The 16392-nt window shown below is 37.7% G+C and overlaps 1 protein-coding gene across 1 annotated transcript; it reads right to left on the reverse strand.

Annotated features, from left to right (window-relative positions):
- Window positions 1–6833: 6833 nt before the first annotated feature.
- Window positions 6834–15436, reverse strand: LOC121369893 (cornifelin homolog A-like). Its single transcript, XM_041494971.1, has 4 exons — window positions 15392–15436; window positions 11895–12042; window positions 7557–7696; window positions 6834–6953 (listed from the first exon to the last, which is right to left on the reverse strand). Exons 1-4 carry the CDS (start codon window positions 15434–15436, stop codon window positions 6834–6836), a joined length of 453 nt encoding a protein of 150 aa, XP_041350905.1.
- Between the last annotated feature and the right edge of the window lie 956 nt (window positions 15437–16392).

Raw genomic sequence — 16392 nt, forward strand, 5'->3', positions numbered from 1 at the left:
TTTTGTTCGTCGCTAGAAAACAAATATATACAAACTAGTACTTTGATATACAGTCTGTTTTCGCGACGCAATTATAAAGAGTTTATTCAGTACACAACAAAATACTGTTGTCATGAAAATATTGCACTGCCTAATTATTTGAGCAACGGCCATACATAAAAGAGGTAAGTAAAACGGAAACTATTATTTGTTTAAAGGGACATTCCTGAGTTTGCTACATTGTAAGATGTTTCCGACTAATAAAATATTTCTACAATTAAACTTACATATTAAATATATTTTCTTGTTTAGAATATCAGTGTCTGTATATTCAATGTGTTTCAGGTCGTCTTAATATTTGTAAGAAGCCCAAACTAGATTTTGTCTTCAAATAATTTCGTACGTAAGAAAAAAAGATATTTTAGGAAATAATATGAAATTTATCCTAGTACAAATATTACAACGATCAGAAATACTTTTAATATACAGCCACTAATATTTTATGCAGAAAAATATATTTGATATGTAATTACATTCGTTAAAAAGTCTCTGTTAGTCGATAACATCTTAAAAAGTGCAGCAAACTCAGGAATATCCCTTTAAAGCTGCACACCCTAGTTCCAGCCAGCGAAAATAAATTATAATTTGGTTAATCTACAAACCTGTAACACACTTAGATCACGTTTTTATCAAATGGAGTGAAAAAGCAGGTTTCATATCGATAAATACCATGGGAATCCCCATGTCCCAATTGCTTGAAATAATTTTGAAAGTTTGTATTCTGATGTCACCGGTAGATGTCGCTCGAAGCACAACAATGCCTACGTCACGACAAATTTCACAGACTTGGGGTGCGTTCTTTTCACCTCTCCTGGACATGTTCCAACTGTTCTGTCCTGGTTGTATCCCCTCTCCAGATATCGTAGGACTTAGCAAAATTGTAACGTTTTGTATTGAGATACTTACTTGTCTGAACTTTATTGTTACTGAAAATGTTCACGAACTGTGAAGAAAAATCTCACAAATGAACAACAACAAATCGGATGTTGATTGCGCGAACCGTGCACGAGAAAACAAACCGAACCAAAATGATAACGGTCACGTGGTATACCAACGTCTGTGACATTGAAATGGAAATATCCCGTCTAAAAATAGATTAGACCTTGTCTGCTCAACGGTTTTTTCTCAAACGTGCGTCCGTTTTTCAGAAATACGAAAAATGCATTTTGTGGTATTACAAACACCAGAATTACCAAAAAACACTTCAGGTGAATGGAAATGTATATTCTAAATAATAAACGGTAAGTAAAGTGCAATTTTATTTGTGAAAAAAATGGGTTTAATAGCGAAAAACAACGCCGTAATGGTTAACAACTAGCCGTAACTAGGGTGTGTCCCTTTAACAACACCTCAGCACGTTTTAAACTATGGCTGTTTGATGTCTAACATATGGTTATGATCAAACTTGGTTTGAAGAATGGGATCCAGAAAGGAACTCCACCTTCATCTTCTGTCCCGGGTCAGATCACTGGCTACCCGGGATGGAAATGCCTGAAACATCAGTGGTACAGGGGCATGTAATGATACTCTTTAGTTCCACCGTCGTCACATCTTTTAAATTGAAGGTCTATGCACTATAATAGAACAGGGTCCAATTCCACTTTCATTTAATTTCAGCTTATTTTCGTGCTCATATCCAATTAAGGTTCAAGCACGCTGTCCTAGGCACACACTTCCAGCTATCCAGGACAGTGGGTTAGTTGTTAGTTGGTTAGTGGTTAGTGAGAGAAAAGACAGTGTAGTGGCCTTACACCTACCCATTGAGCCCTTATGGACTTCGAAACCTGTACCTACTAGCCTGTAGTCCGGTGGCTTAACCACTGCGCCACTGAGGCCGGTCATGCCGCGGCGCTATGCAATAGTCTTGTCTCTGGCATTACCTCTCTTCATCATTTAGTAGGTATGCACTTAAGGTGATCGTAGCGCTGAAATCGCTTCGTGGAACGAGGCCCAGGACATGACATCACATACCAAATCCTTCTTTGCTATATCAATTGTGGGGCTACGCAGAATAGAACAAAGTCCGTGTTTTACGTTAACCTGAATTAGGAACCGGCCAAATTGTTCGCGAACGTTAGACTTGCTCAATTTAGATGAACGCAGGCCTAACTAAGAAGGCAAAACACCCACTCCGTTCATATCGGCCAGACAAACCGAGTGTAGGACAGACGTCCGTTTTGAACTGTGAAGCGGTCAGGTTCTTCGCGGACAGTTAAAGTTTATTTTATCTACGACACCACTAGAGCACATTGATTTATCTTTCATCGGCTATTGGACATAAGCGTTAGAGACAAGGGGCAGTGGGTCAACTGATTCCCTTGTGCTTGAGAAAAACCTCAAATTTGGGCAAAATTGATACAAATATTCGGCCAGAATGTGCTAACCTAAGACCTTTTTACAATGAATCTCCATCATCCTACCCTCAAAATTAGTTGTAAAAATGCAACCTTATATAGCTGTATGGCAGTAATGATAATATGAATAAATGTCGTCCACATATGGGCATTTTCCTTTAATTCAGGCAAAAGCCAGCCTGCCCTCCTACAATAATGAGAGCCAGTACGCCTATGCTACTGGATGTCAAACATTTGGTATTTTCGACATACATGTATATGCTTGGAGCGGAAGCCCGATACATTTTTCCATAAGTAGCAAGGGATATTTTGTATGCATCATTCCACGGACAGGATAGCACATACCACGGCCTATTGATATACTAGTCGTTGTTAGCTGACACAAGCATTGTCATGTGCTTTGTCTATACGTGGACAGTCATATCACTGGACGTTACTAATCTTAGGACAGATTTCACAAAACATTGCAGAGGCGGATCTAGGGGGTCCCCACGGGCCTAGGACCCCCCCCCCCCCCAAATTGTCTGAGTTATAATTTCATTATATATTAATTTTTAAAATAATTTTACAATCCCTCTCCAAACCTCCCTTGGCATTGCGCCTCATGTCATTGGGGTCCCCCTAAATGTATTTTCTGGATCCGCCACTGCATTGTAAGCCTTGTTTTGTAAGTAAACGTAAAACCTACGACTAAACAACATTTGTTATTACTATTAAAAGTACAACAAATATAGATAGTTGGAAACACACATCTTTCATTCTCTTATGTCCTGAAAATGCCCCATCGTCCGTTAGGGTGTAATTTTCTCTACCGGCCTCGGTGGCGTCGTGGCAGGCCATTGGTCTATAGGCTGGTAGGTACTGGGTTCGGATCCCAGTCGAGGCATGGGATTTTTAATCGAGATACCGACTCCAAACCCTGAGTGAGTGCTCCGCAAGGCTCAATGGGTAGGTGTAAACCACTTGCACCGACCAGTGATCCATAACTGGTTCAACAAAGGCCATGGTTTGTGCTATCCTGCCTGTGGGAAGCGCAAATAAAAGATCCCTTGCTGCCTGTCGTAAAAAGAGTAGCCTATGTGGCGACAGCGGGTTTCCTCTAAAAACAGTGTCAGAATGACCATATGTTTGACGTCCAATAGCCGATGATAAGATAAAAAATCAATGTGCTCTAGCGGCGTCGTTAAATAAAACAAACTTTACTTTAATTTTCTCTGTAAGATAGATGCCAAACACATGTAAACGCATGCCTAGTATGACTGCTAGTCGCAGACGCAAAGGGATCGAATTTACAAAGCCTATTTATGTCTTACATGCATGTCACTACATACATTTAAAATGTTTAAGATAAAGTGCATGAGATAGTTATGCACATAAGGTGATCTTAGGCCTAAGATCGCTTCGTCGAATGAGGTCTGGAGACAGTTGGCAAACGTTGGCGTAGCTCGCTGTTACTGAACGCATGGACAATGGGTAAATCTAAGTCGGTGGATCATAAAACCCATCGAACTTTGGCCAAGCTCTCCATTGCCTCACGACTGGTATGATACGTGCATATAAAAGATCCATTGCTGCCAAATGGTAAAGCGCTCGCCTGTTGCTCTCTCTCTCTCTCTCTCTCTCTCTCTCTCTCTCTCTCTCTCTCTCTCTCTCTCTCTCTCTCTCTCTCTCTCCTCTCCTCTCTCTCTGTCTCTCTCTCTCTCTCTCTCTCTCTCTCTCTCTCTCTCTCTCTCTCTCTCTCTATGTCTTCTCTCTCTCTCTCTCTCTCTCTCTCTCTCTCTCTCTCTCTCTCTCTCTCTCTCTCTCTCTCTCTCTCTCTCTCTCTCTCTCTCTCTCTCTCTCTCTCTCTCTCTCTCTCTTTCTCTATGCCTGTCTGTCTTTCTTTCTTTCTTTCTTTCTTTCTTTATCTCTCTCTGACTATCCGTAGGAGGGCCCAGTGGGCTATTTCTCGTTCCAACCAATGTACCAGGAACTCTTATCATTATATATGTCAAACTTGGTGGTCAAACTTGATAGCAAATTGTCATACGGGACGGGACGTAGGCTAGTGGTAAAGCATTCGCCTGATGCTCGGTCGGTCTGGAATCGATCTCCATATGTGGACCCACTGGGCTATTTCTCATTCCAGCCAGTGCACCACGACTGATATATCAAAAGCCGTGGCATGTGCTATCCTGTCTGTGGGATGGTGCATATAAAATATTCCTTGCTACTAATGACAAAAATGTAGCGGGTTTTCTCTCTAAAATTATATTTCAAAATTATCAAATGTTTGACATCCAATAGCCGATAAATGAATGTGCTCTAGTGGTGTTGTTAAACAAACCAAACTTCAACCTCCTCGGGACAGAACGAGGGTGGGTTCGGACAACATGTGACATTACTTTAACAGGTAATTTAGTATTGAAAAAAGAAAGAAATGTTTTATTTAACGACGTGCTCAGCACATTTTATTTACGGTTATATGGCATCAGACATATGGTTAAGGACCACACAGATATTGAGAGAGAAACCCGCTGTCGCCACTTCATGGGCTACTCTTTCCGATTAGCAGCAAAGGATCTTTTATATGCACCATCCCACAGACAGGGTAATACATACCACGGCCTTTGATATACCAGTCGTGGTGCACTGGCTGGAACCGGAAATAGCCCAATGGGCCCACCGACGGGGATCGATCCCAGACCGACGGGGATGTTTGTTCGCATCGTATGAGAAAATGTGCTTTACTTCATGTAGTCAGACCTAGGAAGAAAAACGTTCGCGTAGATTGATTTAAACCGAATGACCACTTGAACCAATCAAATAATTTACGAACGTTAGCGTTGCTACATTTTTCCATTAGTAGCAAGGGATCTTTTATATACAACTTCCCACAGACAGGATAGCACATACCACGGCCTTTGATATACATTGTACCACGTCCAGTCGTGGTGAATTGGCTGGAACGTAAAATAGCCCAATGGTCCCACCGACGGGGATCGGTCCCAAATCGACCGCGCATCAAGCAAGCGCTTTACCACTGGGCTACGTCTCGCCCCTGGGGACCACAGGGAGACTGACACCAGCATACATTTAAATCAGCTTTATATTGTTCTAACCGTGCCCCATTTCTAAAATTAATCTAACATTCTCAGATAAATATATTACGCCTTGAAGCATCGATCACACTCCCAGTGTCCCTCCCCCCCCCCCCCCCCAATCTCCTTTTCGTCCCAGTCTGTTGTTTTCAGACGGTGTCGTACACTTAACAAGAAAACAAAGACTCAACGGTAATTTTATGGCTATAACGCTGCTTCTGAATGTCAAAAGACATACATCGTAAACACATGTATCAAAAATACTTTGAATATTACACATTTTGTGTGCACATAACACAATATTTTTGTCTGATTTTAGTCAATTTTAACACTTTCCAAACATCAGATATACGGGAAGTGTTTGAATATTACACATTTTGTACACATAACACTATATCTGTGTCTGATTTTAGTCAGTTTTAACACTATCCAAATATCCCAAACATCAGATATACAGGAAGTGTTTGAGTATTACACATTTTGTGTACACATAACACTATATTTTTGTCTGATTTTAGTCAATTTTAACACTTTCCAAACATCCCTAACATAAGATATTCGGAAAGTGTTTGAATATTACACATTTTGTACACATAACACTATATTTTTGTCTGCTTTTTATCAATTTTAACATTTTCCAAACATCAGATATATGGGAAGCGTCTTTGACCCCAGGTCAACACAATATATATATATGATCCTATTTTTTAGTAAGACCCAGGAAGAACAATGGAAGCTGGTACTTTGATACTAGTTCAAAAAAATTACATAAATTTATTGGCCAGATAAAATAACATCGTATGACACGTCATGTCATATGTCTTACCAAAGGCGGCGTGGTCTTATTTAATACAACATTCAAAGTTAGGTGCACTTTGACCTTTGACCGTGTGAGATACAATTTGGTATATAGCTACCTCCGGAATATAACAAAGGCAAAACATAGTAATTTTAGTGCAAAGCAAGAGAGAAATGTATATATTATTTTGAAGTGGACGGACAATTAGAAATGTTTGTCATTCTGTCTCCAGAAAGAAGTTCCCCTGCGTGTGCTGTAACCTCACCGTGGTGCAGGGGTGTAACATTCTCTTTGAGAATGGCCAATACAGCACAAATTGAAGTTTAGAGTAAAATTCGGTGTCCGTAAAATTCTGTGATATTTGTATTTGTATTTTTGCACAGTTCTTTACACTGTTTTTGTTTAAACCTTGAATTTTTATATTGATGTTGATCATCACTTTATTTATGTGCATTACCATAGTTTGACACCCAATAGCCGATGTATTTTTCGTGCTGGGGTGTCGTTAAACATTCATTCATTCATTCATTCATTCATTCATTCATTCCAGAAAGAAGTTGTTTATGAAGCTGGGAAGGTGCGTGGATCTCCTTTCAAAATGTTGTCCAGCTCCCTGCCCATTTGACACATGGCGCACGGACCACAGCAGTTGGTCACCATGCAATCTTTGCAAATACTTCCCTGGAAAAGAAAAATGAAACAGGGTAATATGCTGCAATGTCACTGTTGGCAAATGCTTCATAGTAGTAATGCTTCCCTGAAAAGTAAAATTATAATACATTTATTCCAAATATGAGTAATTTCAGCACTGCACTAATACAAGAAAGAATTAAAGGGAAAAAAAGAAACAAAGAACGAATCAAACCAATAAAAATGTAAGGGAGAAGAAAATATTTGTTTAGTTTAACGACACCACTAGAGCACGTTGATTTATTAATCATCGGCTACTGGTTGTCAAACATATGGTCAATTTTACAGTCATAGAGAGGAAACCCGCTACATTTTTCCATTAGTAGCAAGGAATCTTTTATATGCACCATCTCACAGACAGGACGCCACATACCACGGCTTTTGATATACCAGTCGTGGTGCACTGGCTGGAACGAGAAATAGTCGAAGATGAAGATGAAGAAGAAGAAGAAGAAGAGAAGAAGAAGAAGAAGAAGAAGAAGAAGAAGAAGAAGAAGAAGAAGAAGAAGAAAAAAAAGTTATTATAATACCAGTATTACACGAATGCGTATTTTACTTTTAAAACATCAAAGAAAGTACATAAAAATAAATTACCCGTATAGAGTGAACACCTCTAATATGCGACCTGAAGACTGTGGTCCAGGCAGGAACACAACAAGGTCCCCAGCAAGAGTCCCCTTGTTTACCGGACAACATACAGGTGTAATACGTAGGACAACACAACGCGAAGAGACCTGAATTAGAAAAAAACCAGCAAGTGATCTTTCTAATATATTTCTAATACATATAATATGTATTTATTTATCCTATAGACGGGTTTTTTCGATTGTCGCCCAGCAGTTTATGACGTTGTCGATAGATGGCGTAACCGTACGGCCGCCATTAAGGGAGTGAAATTCACGCAACAATAACATGTGACGGTATTGCAGCTGGGTGTAATTTCAGGTTTTATGACTTTTTTGGAACGTTTTGCAAAACCAGTCTCTTGGATAACTCAACCTCATTTAAAGATTGTATATTCATATCAATATCGGTGGAAATCTGTGAATGATTAAAAAAATATATAATAAAGCACCTATACACGCCAATACAAAAGCATAGGGAATAAATTAAACACACACAAGTGTAAATAATTTTGACGGTTATTAAGTGAAACTTTACTGAATGCATCCTAAAATATAGAAAAGTATTTCAATTATGTACGTTTGTAGAAAACGTGGTGTACCATTTTGAAAAAAGATAAGACTGACCTTAGATCTAGAGTAGATGTCAACGTTTAGCTGTTACTATTATTAGCTCTGGGATATTCCAGATGTGATCACATGGGCTTGAAGTGGGGCGCAGTTAACACTGCCAAATATTTATCTCTTATTTATTTTTATTTTTATTTATATATAATATATATATATATATATATATATATATATATATATATATATATATATATATATATACATACATACATACGAGTTATTATGGTGTTAAATGTGTGCGATAACATGATAAATAATTTACTGACGTAACACACATGCATGCCACACCGAAAATCGCACCCCACCCATTTAGTCGAATTTTTTTAATAATTATTATTTATTATTATTATTATTATTATTATATTTTTTTTTATTATTAATTAATTAATAAATAATAATAAATAAAATAAAAAATTAATTAATTAATTTATTTATTTGTTATTATTTTATAATTATAATATATATTTTCTATATACTAGTTAATTACAAAACGAACCCCTTTGACTGGTGATGACCACGGCAAGTACAAACAAAACAGGAGCGTAGGCTGGTGGTGGTGGTGGTGGTGGTGGTGGTGGTGTGTGTGTGTGTGGGGGGGGTGTTATGTTATACCCTCGTCCGCTGAGACTAAAATATTGTTTTAATGTTCAATACATTGGGCTATACAAGTGTCCAGGGAAATTATATTTGCTTGCATAAGTTTAAATTATTCGTTATGCTTTTATATCCGCGTGTATGGGCTATATACATGCTTTATTATTTACGTTTTTAATGATAAATACACTTCCACCAACTTTGATGTGAATCTACCATCTTTAAATGAAGTTGTATTATTCGACATACTGGTTTTGCTTTCACAAAATGTACTGAAATGGTAATAAGTACTGAAAATGCACCCAGATGCAATGTCTTCACATGTTATTATTGTGCGAATTTCACTCCCTTAATGGCGGACCGATCACGTGATTATAAACATGGCCGCGCACAGTACTTTGACGTCACTGGCCAATAAACCCGTCTATAACTTACCCATGATATCCATCTCATAAACCCATGTGATAATTTTAGTGTATTAACCCGGTTAATAATGGTATACAAATGTGCAAGGTATCTAGGTAATGTGTTGCTGTCGATGGGTCATTTGCTTACAAGCCAACGAGACCTGTGTACCCGTGCGACACGTTTTCAAAGATTTAGTCAAAATGCGTGCTGTCAAACTAATTTGTGCTAATCGTGATGACGTCATATTACCGATGGCGGCGACTTTAGTACTGTGATTTACTGAAAATTGAATTAAAATGTTATTTTAGAAGTGTTATAAAATAAATAGAATTCGCTACAAATATCGATTAACATAGACTCAGTCGATATTTTCCATATTAAAAAATACTTGTGACGAATCCTATATCTATCTATCTATCTATCTATCTATCTATCTATACATGTTGTATTAAGTTTGAGATTATATGATAACGAGATTATTACCCTCGTGTGTTTTGGTATTGTCAATATCATAGATTAGGAATAAGATATATGAAATCAGTTTTATAAGAATAGTTGTTAACGGTAGACCTCTATTTGTTTAATAATGCATATAGCTCTAAAATCACTATATTCTTTACACGCAAATAGTATATGTTGATGATCTTCAATAAGTTAATGACGTGGTATGTGCTATCCTGCCTATGGGCTGGTGCATATAAACGACCTCTTGCCACTAACGGGAAAAAGTAACGGGTTTCCTTTTAAAGACTAAATTTGTCAAAATTACCAAATGTTTGATATCCATTAACCGATGATTAATAAATCAATGTGCTCTAGTGGTGCCGTTAAACAAAACAAAGAAACTTCTTTCGATAAATAACTGATTATTATAAATACATAATCTATCATGCGCTATATAGAGAATAGAGTCGCCGTTAGATACCATTTATCTCACAACGAATTTTAAGAGAAATGGTATCTAACGGCCGCTGATGTAGTATTCTCTGTTAAGTTACCAGTTTATGCGGCTAAACCAAAATCGTTACATCTAAGTTTTGATAATGCAATTCGAAATGGTACACTATCATATAATCTTTGAACAGATTGATAAAACTATTCATGTTACCCACATCCTAGGTTATCCATACAAAACCAAAACCAAAAGTATGTTCGTTTTGTTTAAAGAAACCACTAGAGCACATCGATTTATTACTCATCGGCTATTGGATGTCAAACATTTGGTAATATTGACATATAGACTTAGAAAGGAAACCCGCTACATTTGTTTCATCAGTAGCAAGGAATCGTTTATATGCACCATCTCACAGACAGGATAGTGAAACCTCTATTTGTTTAATAATGTATATAGCTCGAAAATCACTATATTCTTTACACGCAAATACTATATGTTGATGATCTTCAATAAGTTAATGACGTGGTATGTGCTATCCTGCCTATGGACTGGTGCATATAAACGACCTCTTGCCACTAACGGGAAAAAGTAACGGGTTTCCTTTTAAAGACTAAATTTGAAACAGGCAGTCCTCTTTGTGGCGGTCAAAAGAGTGCATTGTCCAATAAAGAATCTCCTCGGGAGTGGCTGTCCTCCTACAGACTAGGCACTGGACAGAGATATATGGAATCGACCTCCATTTTGCCAAACGCCCATTCGACTCTGCATTGTGCAGAGATGAGGTCTTGTCGTTCATATTTATATAATTTTTGATGATGTTCTAACCTTTTGAAGATACAGAATTTAACTTGGACAGACTGTAGAGCAAATACCCAAAATATCTGTCCCAAAAGTCAAAGTTATCATAGCATCAAACATTTTGAAGCTATCAGTTACACTTATAGACCCTACTATCTTTTGATACCTGTATAATGTTAACACGGACGTGTTTTTCCTGAGTAGCAAGACATAGCTGAGCTTTATTTTAAGAAATTATTGAAGTAAACATAATACCAAAATAATTATAAAATTATACTACCTCAACGCTTGATCTATAAGACAATATGATATAGACAATAAACCCACAGTTAAGCTAAAACAGACAGCTTTTCGCATATTTCTGGTGAGGGCTTCTGCCACCGCTTCAAACCCCTCCACAAGATATGTCTCTGTATAAGAAGAACTATATAAATTTCTTGCCCACTGGACAGAGTTATCCAGCTTTTACACGGTGATAGAAAAATCTGTCTGATCCTAGGGCTAGATAAATCTGTCCGAACCGAGGGCTAGATGATTTTTACATACGCATGACGCCATAACCCATGCTTTACAACGATTGACGTCATAATTCATGGTTTTAAGAATTCTGTTTGCCATTTCACGTTGTATCATTGTTTTATAAATATTTAAACAAACTGATATTTTCAACTTTATGTCGTATGACGTGGACTATATTTTCCCCGCGTATGATTAAATGAATTTGTAGGTAAAATGTTTACATCTCGTTCTACAATAAACAAACCGTCGCTTACAAATAATGTGTTGTTACTGATATTAAATGGGCAAGAAAAAGAATCAATCACCGTTGTGAGGTATAGATAAAGCAATTTCAACCCTCGAGACAAAATGTTTTTGTAAGGCCTTCGGTAAACCTCGGCCGTCACAAAAGAACATTTTGTCCCTCTGATTGAAATTGCCGTATCTATACCTCACAACGGTAATAGATTCTATTAGTACACCTACAGTCACCGACGTTTTCGAAGCAGCCGCACAGACCAGTACTCCACTCTCGAAGTGGATGCGGCTGCATCGGGTTCATGCGCATGGGCTGGTTTATTATTACTGTCGTGTGTTGTTGTTGTTGTTGCTGCGGCTGCGGCTGCGGCTGCGGCTGAAACGAAATATGCAAATATTGTACTTAAAAATACAGTTTCCAGTGAAAGTTTCTTTTGTTTAACGACACCACTAGAGCACATTGATTTATTAATCATCCGCTATTGGATGTCAATTTTGATTTAGTCTTAGAAAGGAAACCCGCTAAAAAAAAAAAATATTTGTAGCAAGAGATCTTTTATATGCACCATCCCACAAACAGGACAGCACATACCACTGTCTTTGATATACCAGTCGTGATGCACTGGCTGGAACGAGAAATAGCCAATGGGCCCGCCGACGGAAATCGACCCTAGACCGACCGCGCATCAGGCGAGCGCTTTACTACTGGCCTAAATTCCCGCCCCATATGGCAGTTTGCCACAAAGTCTGACCGACAAATCTGACATATATATATATATATAAGACATCCTGGTACGTTAGTTGAATAATTTACAACCTTTTTACACAAACATATATCACTACGTGCCAGTTTACACCACTGCGCATTATGTGTGGCGCTGTTCAGGGTATTCAGATAATCAATAATGAATGAATGAATGAATGAATTAATGAATTAATGAATGAATGAATGAATGAATGAATGAATGAATGAATTAATGAATGAATGAATTAATTAATGAAGAAACGAATGGGCGAACGAACGAACGAACGAACAAACGAATGAATGGCAGCACAAGAATGTTGAATGCTGGAATGCTGTTGAAGGTATTCAGTTAATCAATATGGAATGAACGAATTAATGAATGAATGAATGAATGAATGAATGAATGAATGAATGAATGAATGAATGAATGAATTAATTAACTAATGAATGAATGAATGAATGAGTAAACGAACGAATGAATGAACGAACGAACAAACGAATGAATGACATCACCAGAATGTTGAATGCTGGAATGCTGTTGGAAGTATTCAGATAATCAATAGGGAATGAATGAATGAATGAATGAATGAATGAATGAATGAATGAATGAACGAATGAATGACATCACCAGAATAAAAAACATTGAAATCTTTATAAAAGTTCTGCGATGCTGTAAAATACGGACAGTAAATATTACTGAAATATAAAATAAGAAATCGGTTACCCGGGCATCCCGTAGTTAAATATTTAAAAAATAATAATTTCGTGTGGAATCTAAGAAAGATGATATCACATTTTATTCGTTTCGTTATAATATATTAAAATGACTACCCAGTTGTTAGTAAGCTTAGTTACGATCAGTCCTATCAACCACTATATATCAACACAAAAAAGAAAGAAATGTTTTATATAACGACGCACTAAACACATTTTATTTACGGTTATATGGCGCCAGACATATGGTTAAGGACCACACAGATTTTGAGAGGAAACCCGCTGTCGCCACTACATGGGCTACTCTTTCCGATTAGCAGCAAGGGATCCCACAGACAGGATAACACAAACCATGACGTTTGTTGAACCAGTTATGGATCACTGGTCGGTGCAAGTGGTTTACACCTACCCATCGAGCCTTGTGGAGCACTCACTCAGGGTTTGGAGTCGGTATCTGGATTAAAAATCCCATGCCTCGACTGGGATCCGAACCCAGTACCTACCAGCCAGTAGACCGATGGCCTAATCACTAGGCCACCGAGGCCGGTATGTATCAACAAATAACCAGTTCAACCGTTTTCGTGTCTGTGGTGTTTTTGTGACTTACGCCAATGCCACCAGATGCGAATGCCTTTTACGACAATAGCCGATCGCAAAATAGCCCATACAATCGTAATTGTTGTCACAATCGGCTATTATCGGACGAAGCACTGGAATCGTGTGGCGCCGCCTTTAGAGTTAGCAGATCAACAGTAGGAAGACGAAATGTTTTATTTAACGACGCACTCAAAACAGCGTTACTTACGGATATTCGGTGGTCGGACATGTGTTTACGGATCACACAGAAAACGAGAGAGGAAACCCGCTGTCGCCACCACTCAATGGGCTACTCTTTTCGATTAACAAGGGATCTGATATATGAATCATCCCAGAGGCAGGATAATACATACCACAGCCTTTGATATACAAGTTGACGCCAAGTCTCATCCCACAGGCAGGATAATACATTCCATAGCCTTTGATATACCAGTTGACGCCAAGTCTCACCCAAGAGGCAGGATAATACATACCACAGCCTTTGATATACAAGTTGACGCCAAGTCTCATCCCAGAGGCAGGATAATACATACCACAGCCTTTGATATACAAGTTGACGCCAAGTCTCATCCCAGAGGTAGGATAATACATACCACAGCCTTTGATATACAAGTTGACGCCAAGTCTCATCCCACAGGCAGGATAATACATACCACAGCCTTTGATATACAAGTTGACGCCAAGTCTCATCCCACAGGCAGGATAATACATACCACAGCCTTTGATATACAAGTTGACGCCAAGTCTCATCCCAGAGGCAGGATAATACATTCCACAGGCAGGATAATACATACCACAGCCTTTGATATACAAGTTGACGCCAAGTCTCATCCCAGAGGCAGGATAATACATACCACAGCCTTTGATATACAAGTTGACGCCAAGTCTCATCCCAGAGGCAGGATAATATATTCCACAGGCAGGATAATACATACCACAGCCTTTGATATACAAGATGCCGCCAAGTCTCATCCCCCAGGCAGGATAATACATACCACAGCCTTTGATATACAAGTCTGGCTGGAATTGAAAATAGCCCAATGGGCCCACTCGAATTCTTTACAAGTGGGCCAATTTGCAGATAAAAGAACTTTTTTTTTATTACGTGTTAAATTTTAATTGTAAAAAAGACAACAACCCATAACCTTCGCATGTCCTTATAGGAACGCCTGAAGCTAAATAAATTTGTACATGTACATGTATTAATTATATGTTTGATAAATTTTACGTTTCACAGGTTCCATTTTCATCGTGAACTCGCTTCTGTTAAATGTCGATTAATAATCACAGGTATTTTATAATAAACCTATGGTAAATAATAACTGGGAACAAAAACAAAACAAACAACAACAACACAGAAACAAATGAGCAACAACAAGCAAAAACCCTAAAACAAACCACACACACAAACTAATTTTTTTGCATAGAGATTTAAAAAGTAAACAGCAAATAACAGAGCGAAAATTAAAGGAAACATTAGCCGCAAAGAATTATTCATATACCATTTTCTACAAACATAATAGTACATACATCAACATATTTAGATGTAAATTCTTGTGGGCGTGTAAGTCAAGGTATAATCTTTATATTTCACACAAATAATGAATAATTTTTTTTTTTTATCATTATGCAGTTTTGAACCTATTCCCTTAAACGCAAAAACACTCACTGGTTGAGCAGGCTCAGGAAGCGGCCCAGTCTTTACATGTGGCATTTTGTTTGCTCTTGTTTTTCTTCTTCTGAAAAGCATGTATTATAAGAAGATACTGTTATAACGATTCTTTTCTGTAAAACAAATAGATAAAATATTAAAAGAGATTTAACGAGTGATGACAGTTGTATCCAGTAACAACTTTTTAAATATTTCAAACGGTTAGGGTTTCTTCTCATAGCTTTGGTACTAATCTGTTGCGTGGAGGGGGGGGGGGGGGGACCCCCTCCCCAATCAAATTTTTCATTTTAAAACTGTATTAAATTTTATAAAATCATACATACATACATACATACATACATACATACATACATACATACATGGATGCCTCAATAGCTCAAAAGGTATCGTGGTAAGTCTGCAAAGTTGCGGGCGATTCGGTGCCATAGGTTCGAGTCCCAGCAACGGCACGGGACAATTTTAATTATCCCCTGCGCCAGTATGTTAATATCTATGTATGTAACAGTCATACAATATATATAGATATTCATACATACATACATACATAGTGTGGGTTGGCTCCTCCCTCCAACCCCCAATCTAAAATCTTGGATATGCCAGTGATACTAATCACTAACATGTTACTTTAATGTTATGAGTAAATTCGAAAAATATCAAACAAAAGATCTGTAGCTTCAAATTTAGGAAAATGTATGTATTTAAAAACATAGTACGTTGTATATTGTAGTTGGCCTCGAGCATTTTATTGTCGAAAATATACAATATAGCCCTGATTTAATATATAAACAGAACAGAACTAAATGACACTCACGCTAACTTCCACAAAAATAGTAAGTGTTCTTTAAATTAATATTATGTATGTTATTTTCTGATTACATGTATTTAAAATCTGTTTTATTACTCAAAACAATTAATTGAGGGTCAATAGTATATTTGGCAATTCTTTGTTAGTGTCATATTATTTTAACAAGTTTTCATCACTGACTCGTGATACACGT

Source organism: Gigantopelta aegis, chromosome 4 (assembly GCF_016097555.1).
Source record: "Gigantopelta aegis isolate Gae_Host chromosome 4, Gae_host_genome, whole genome shotgun sequence".
Lineage (NCBI taxonomy): Eukaryota > Metazoa > Mollusca > Gastropoda > Neomphalida > Peltospiridae > Gigantopelta > Gigantopelta aegis.

Excerpts from the sequence above, each read along its gene's own strand:
- LOC121369893 (XM_041494971.1), bottom strand. The coding sequence starts at position 15,436 with ATGCCACATGTAAAGACTGGGCCGCTTCCTGAGCCTGCTCAACCA. Across the intron at positions 12,043-15,391 it reads TTCCTGAGCCTGCTCAACCA|CCGCAGCCGCAGCCGCAGCC; the intron begins GTGAGTGTTTTT and ends ATTTCGTTTCAG. Across the intron at positions 7,697-11,894 it reads CTTCGAAAACGTCGGTGACT|GTCTCTTCGCGTTGTGTTGT; the intron begins GTAGGTGTACTA and ends TTTCTAATTCAG.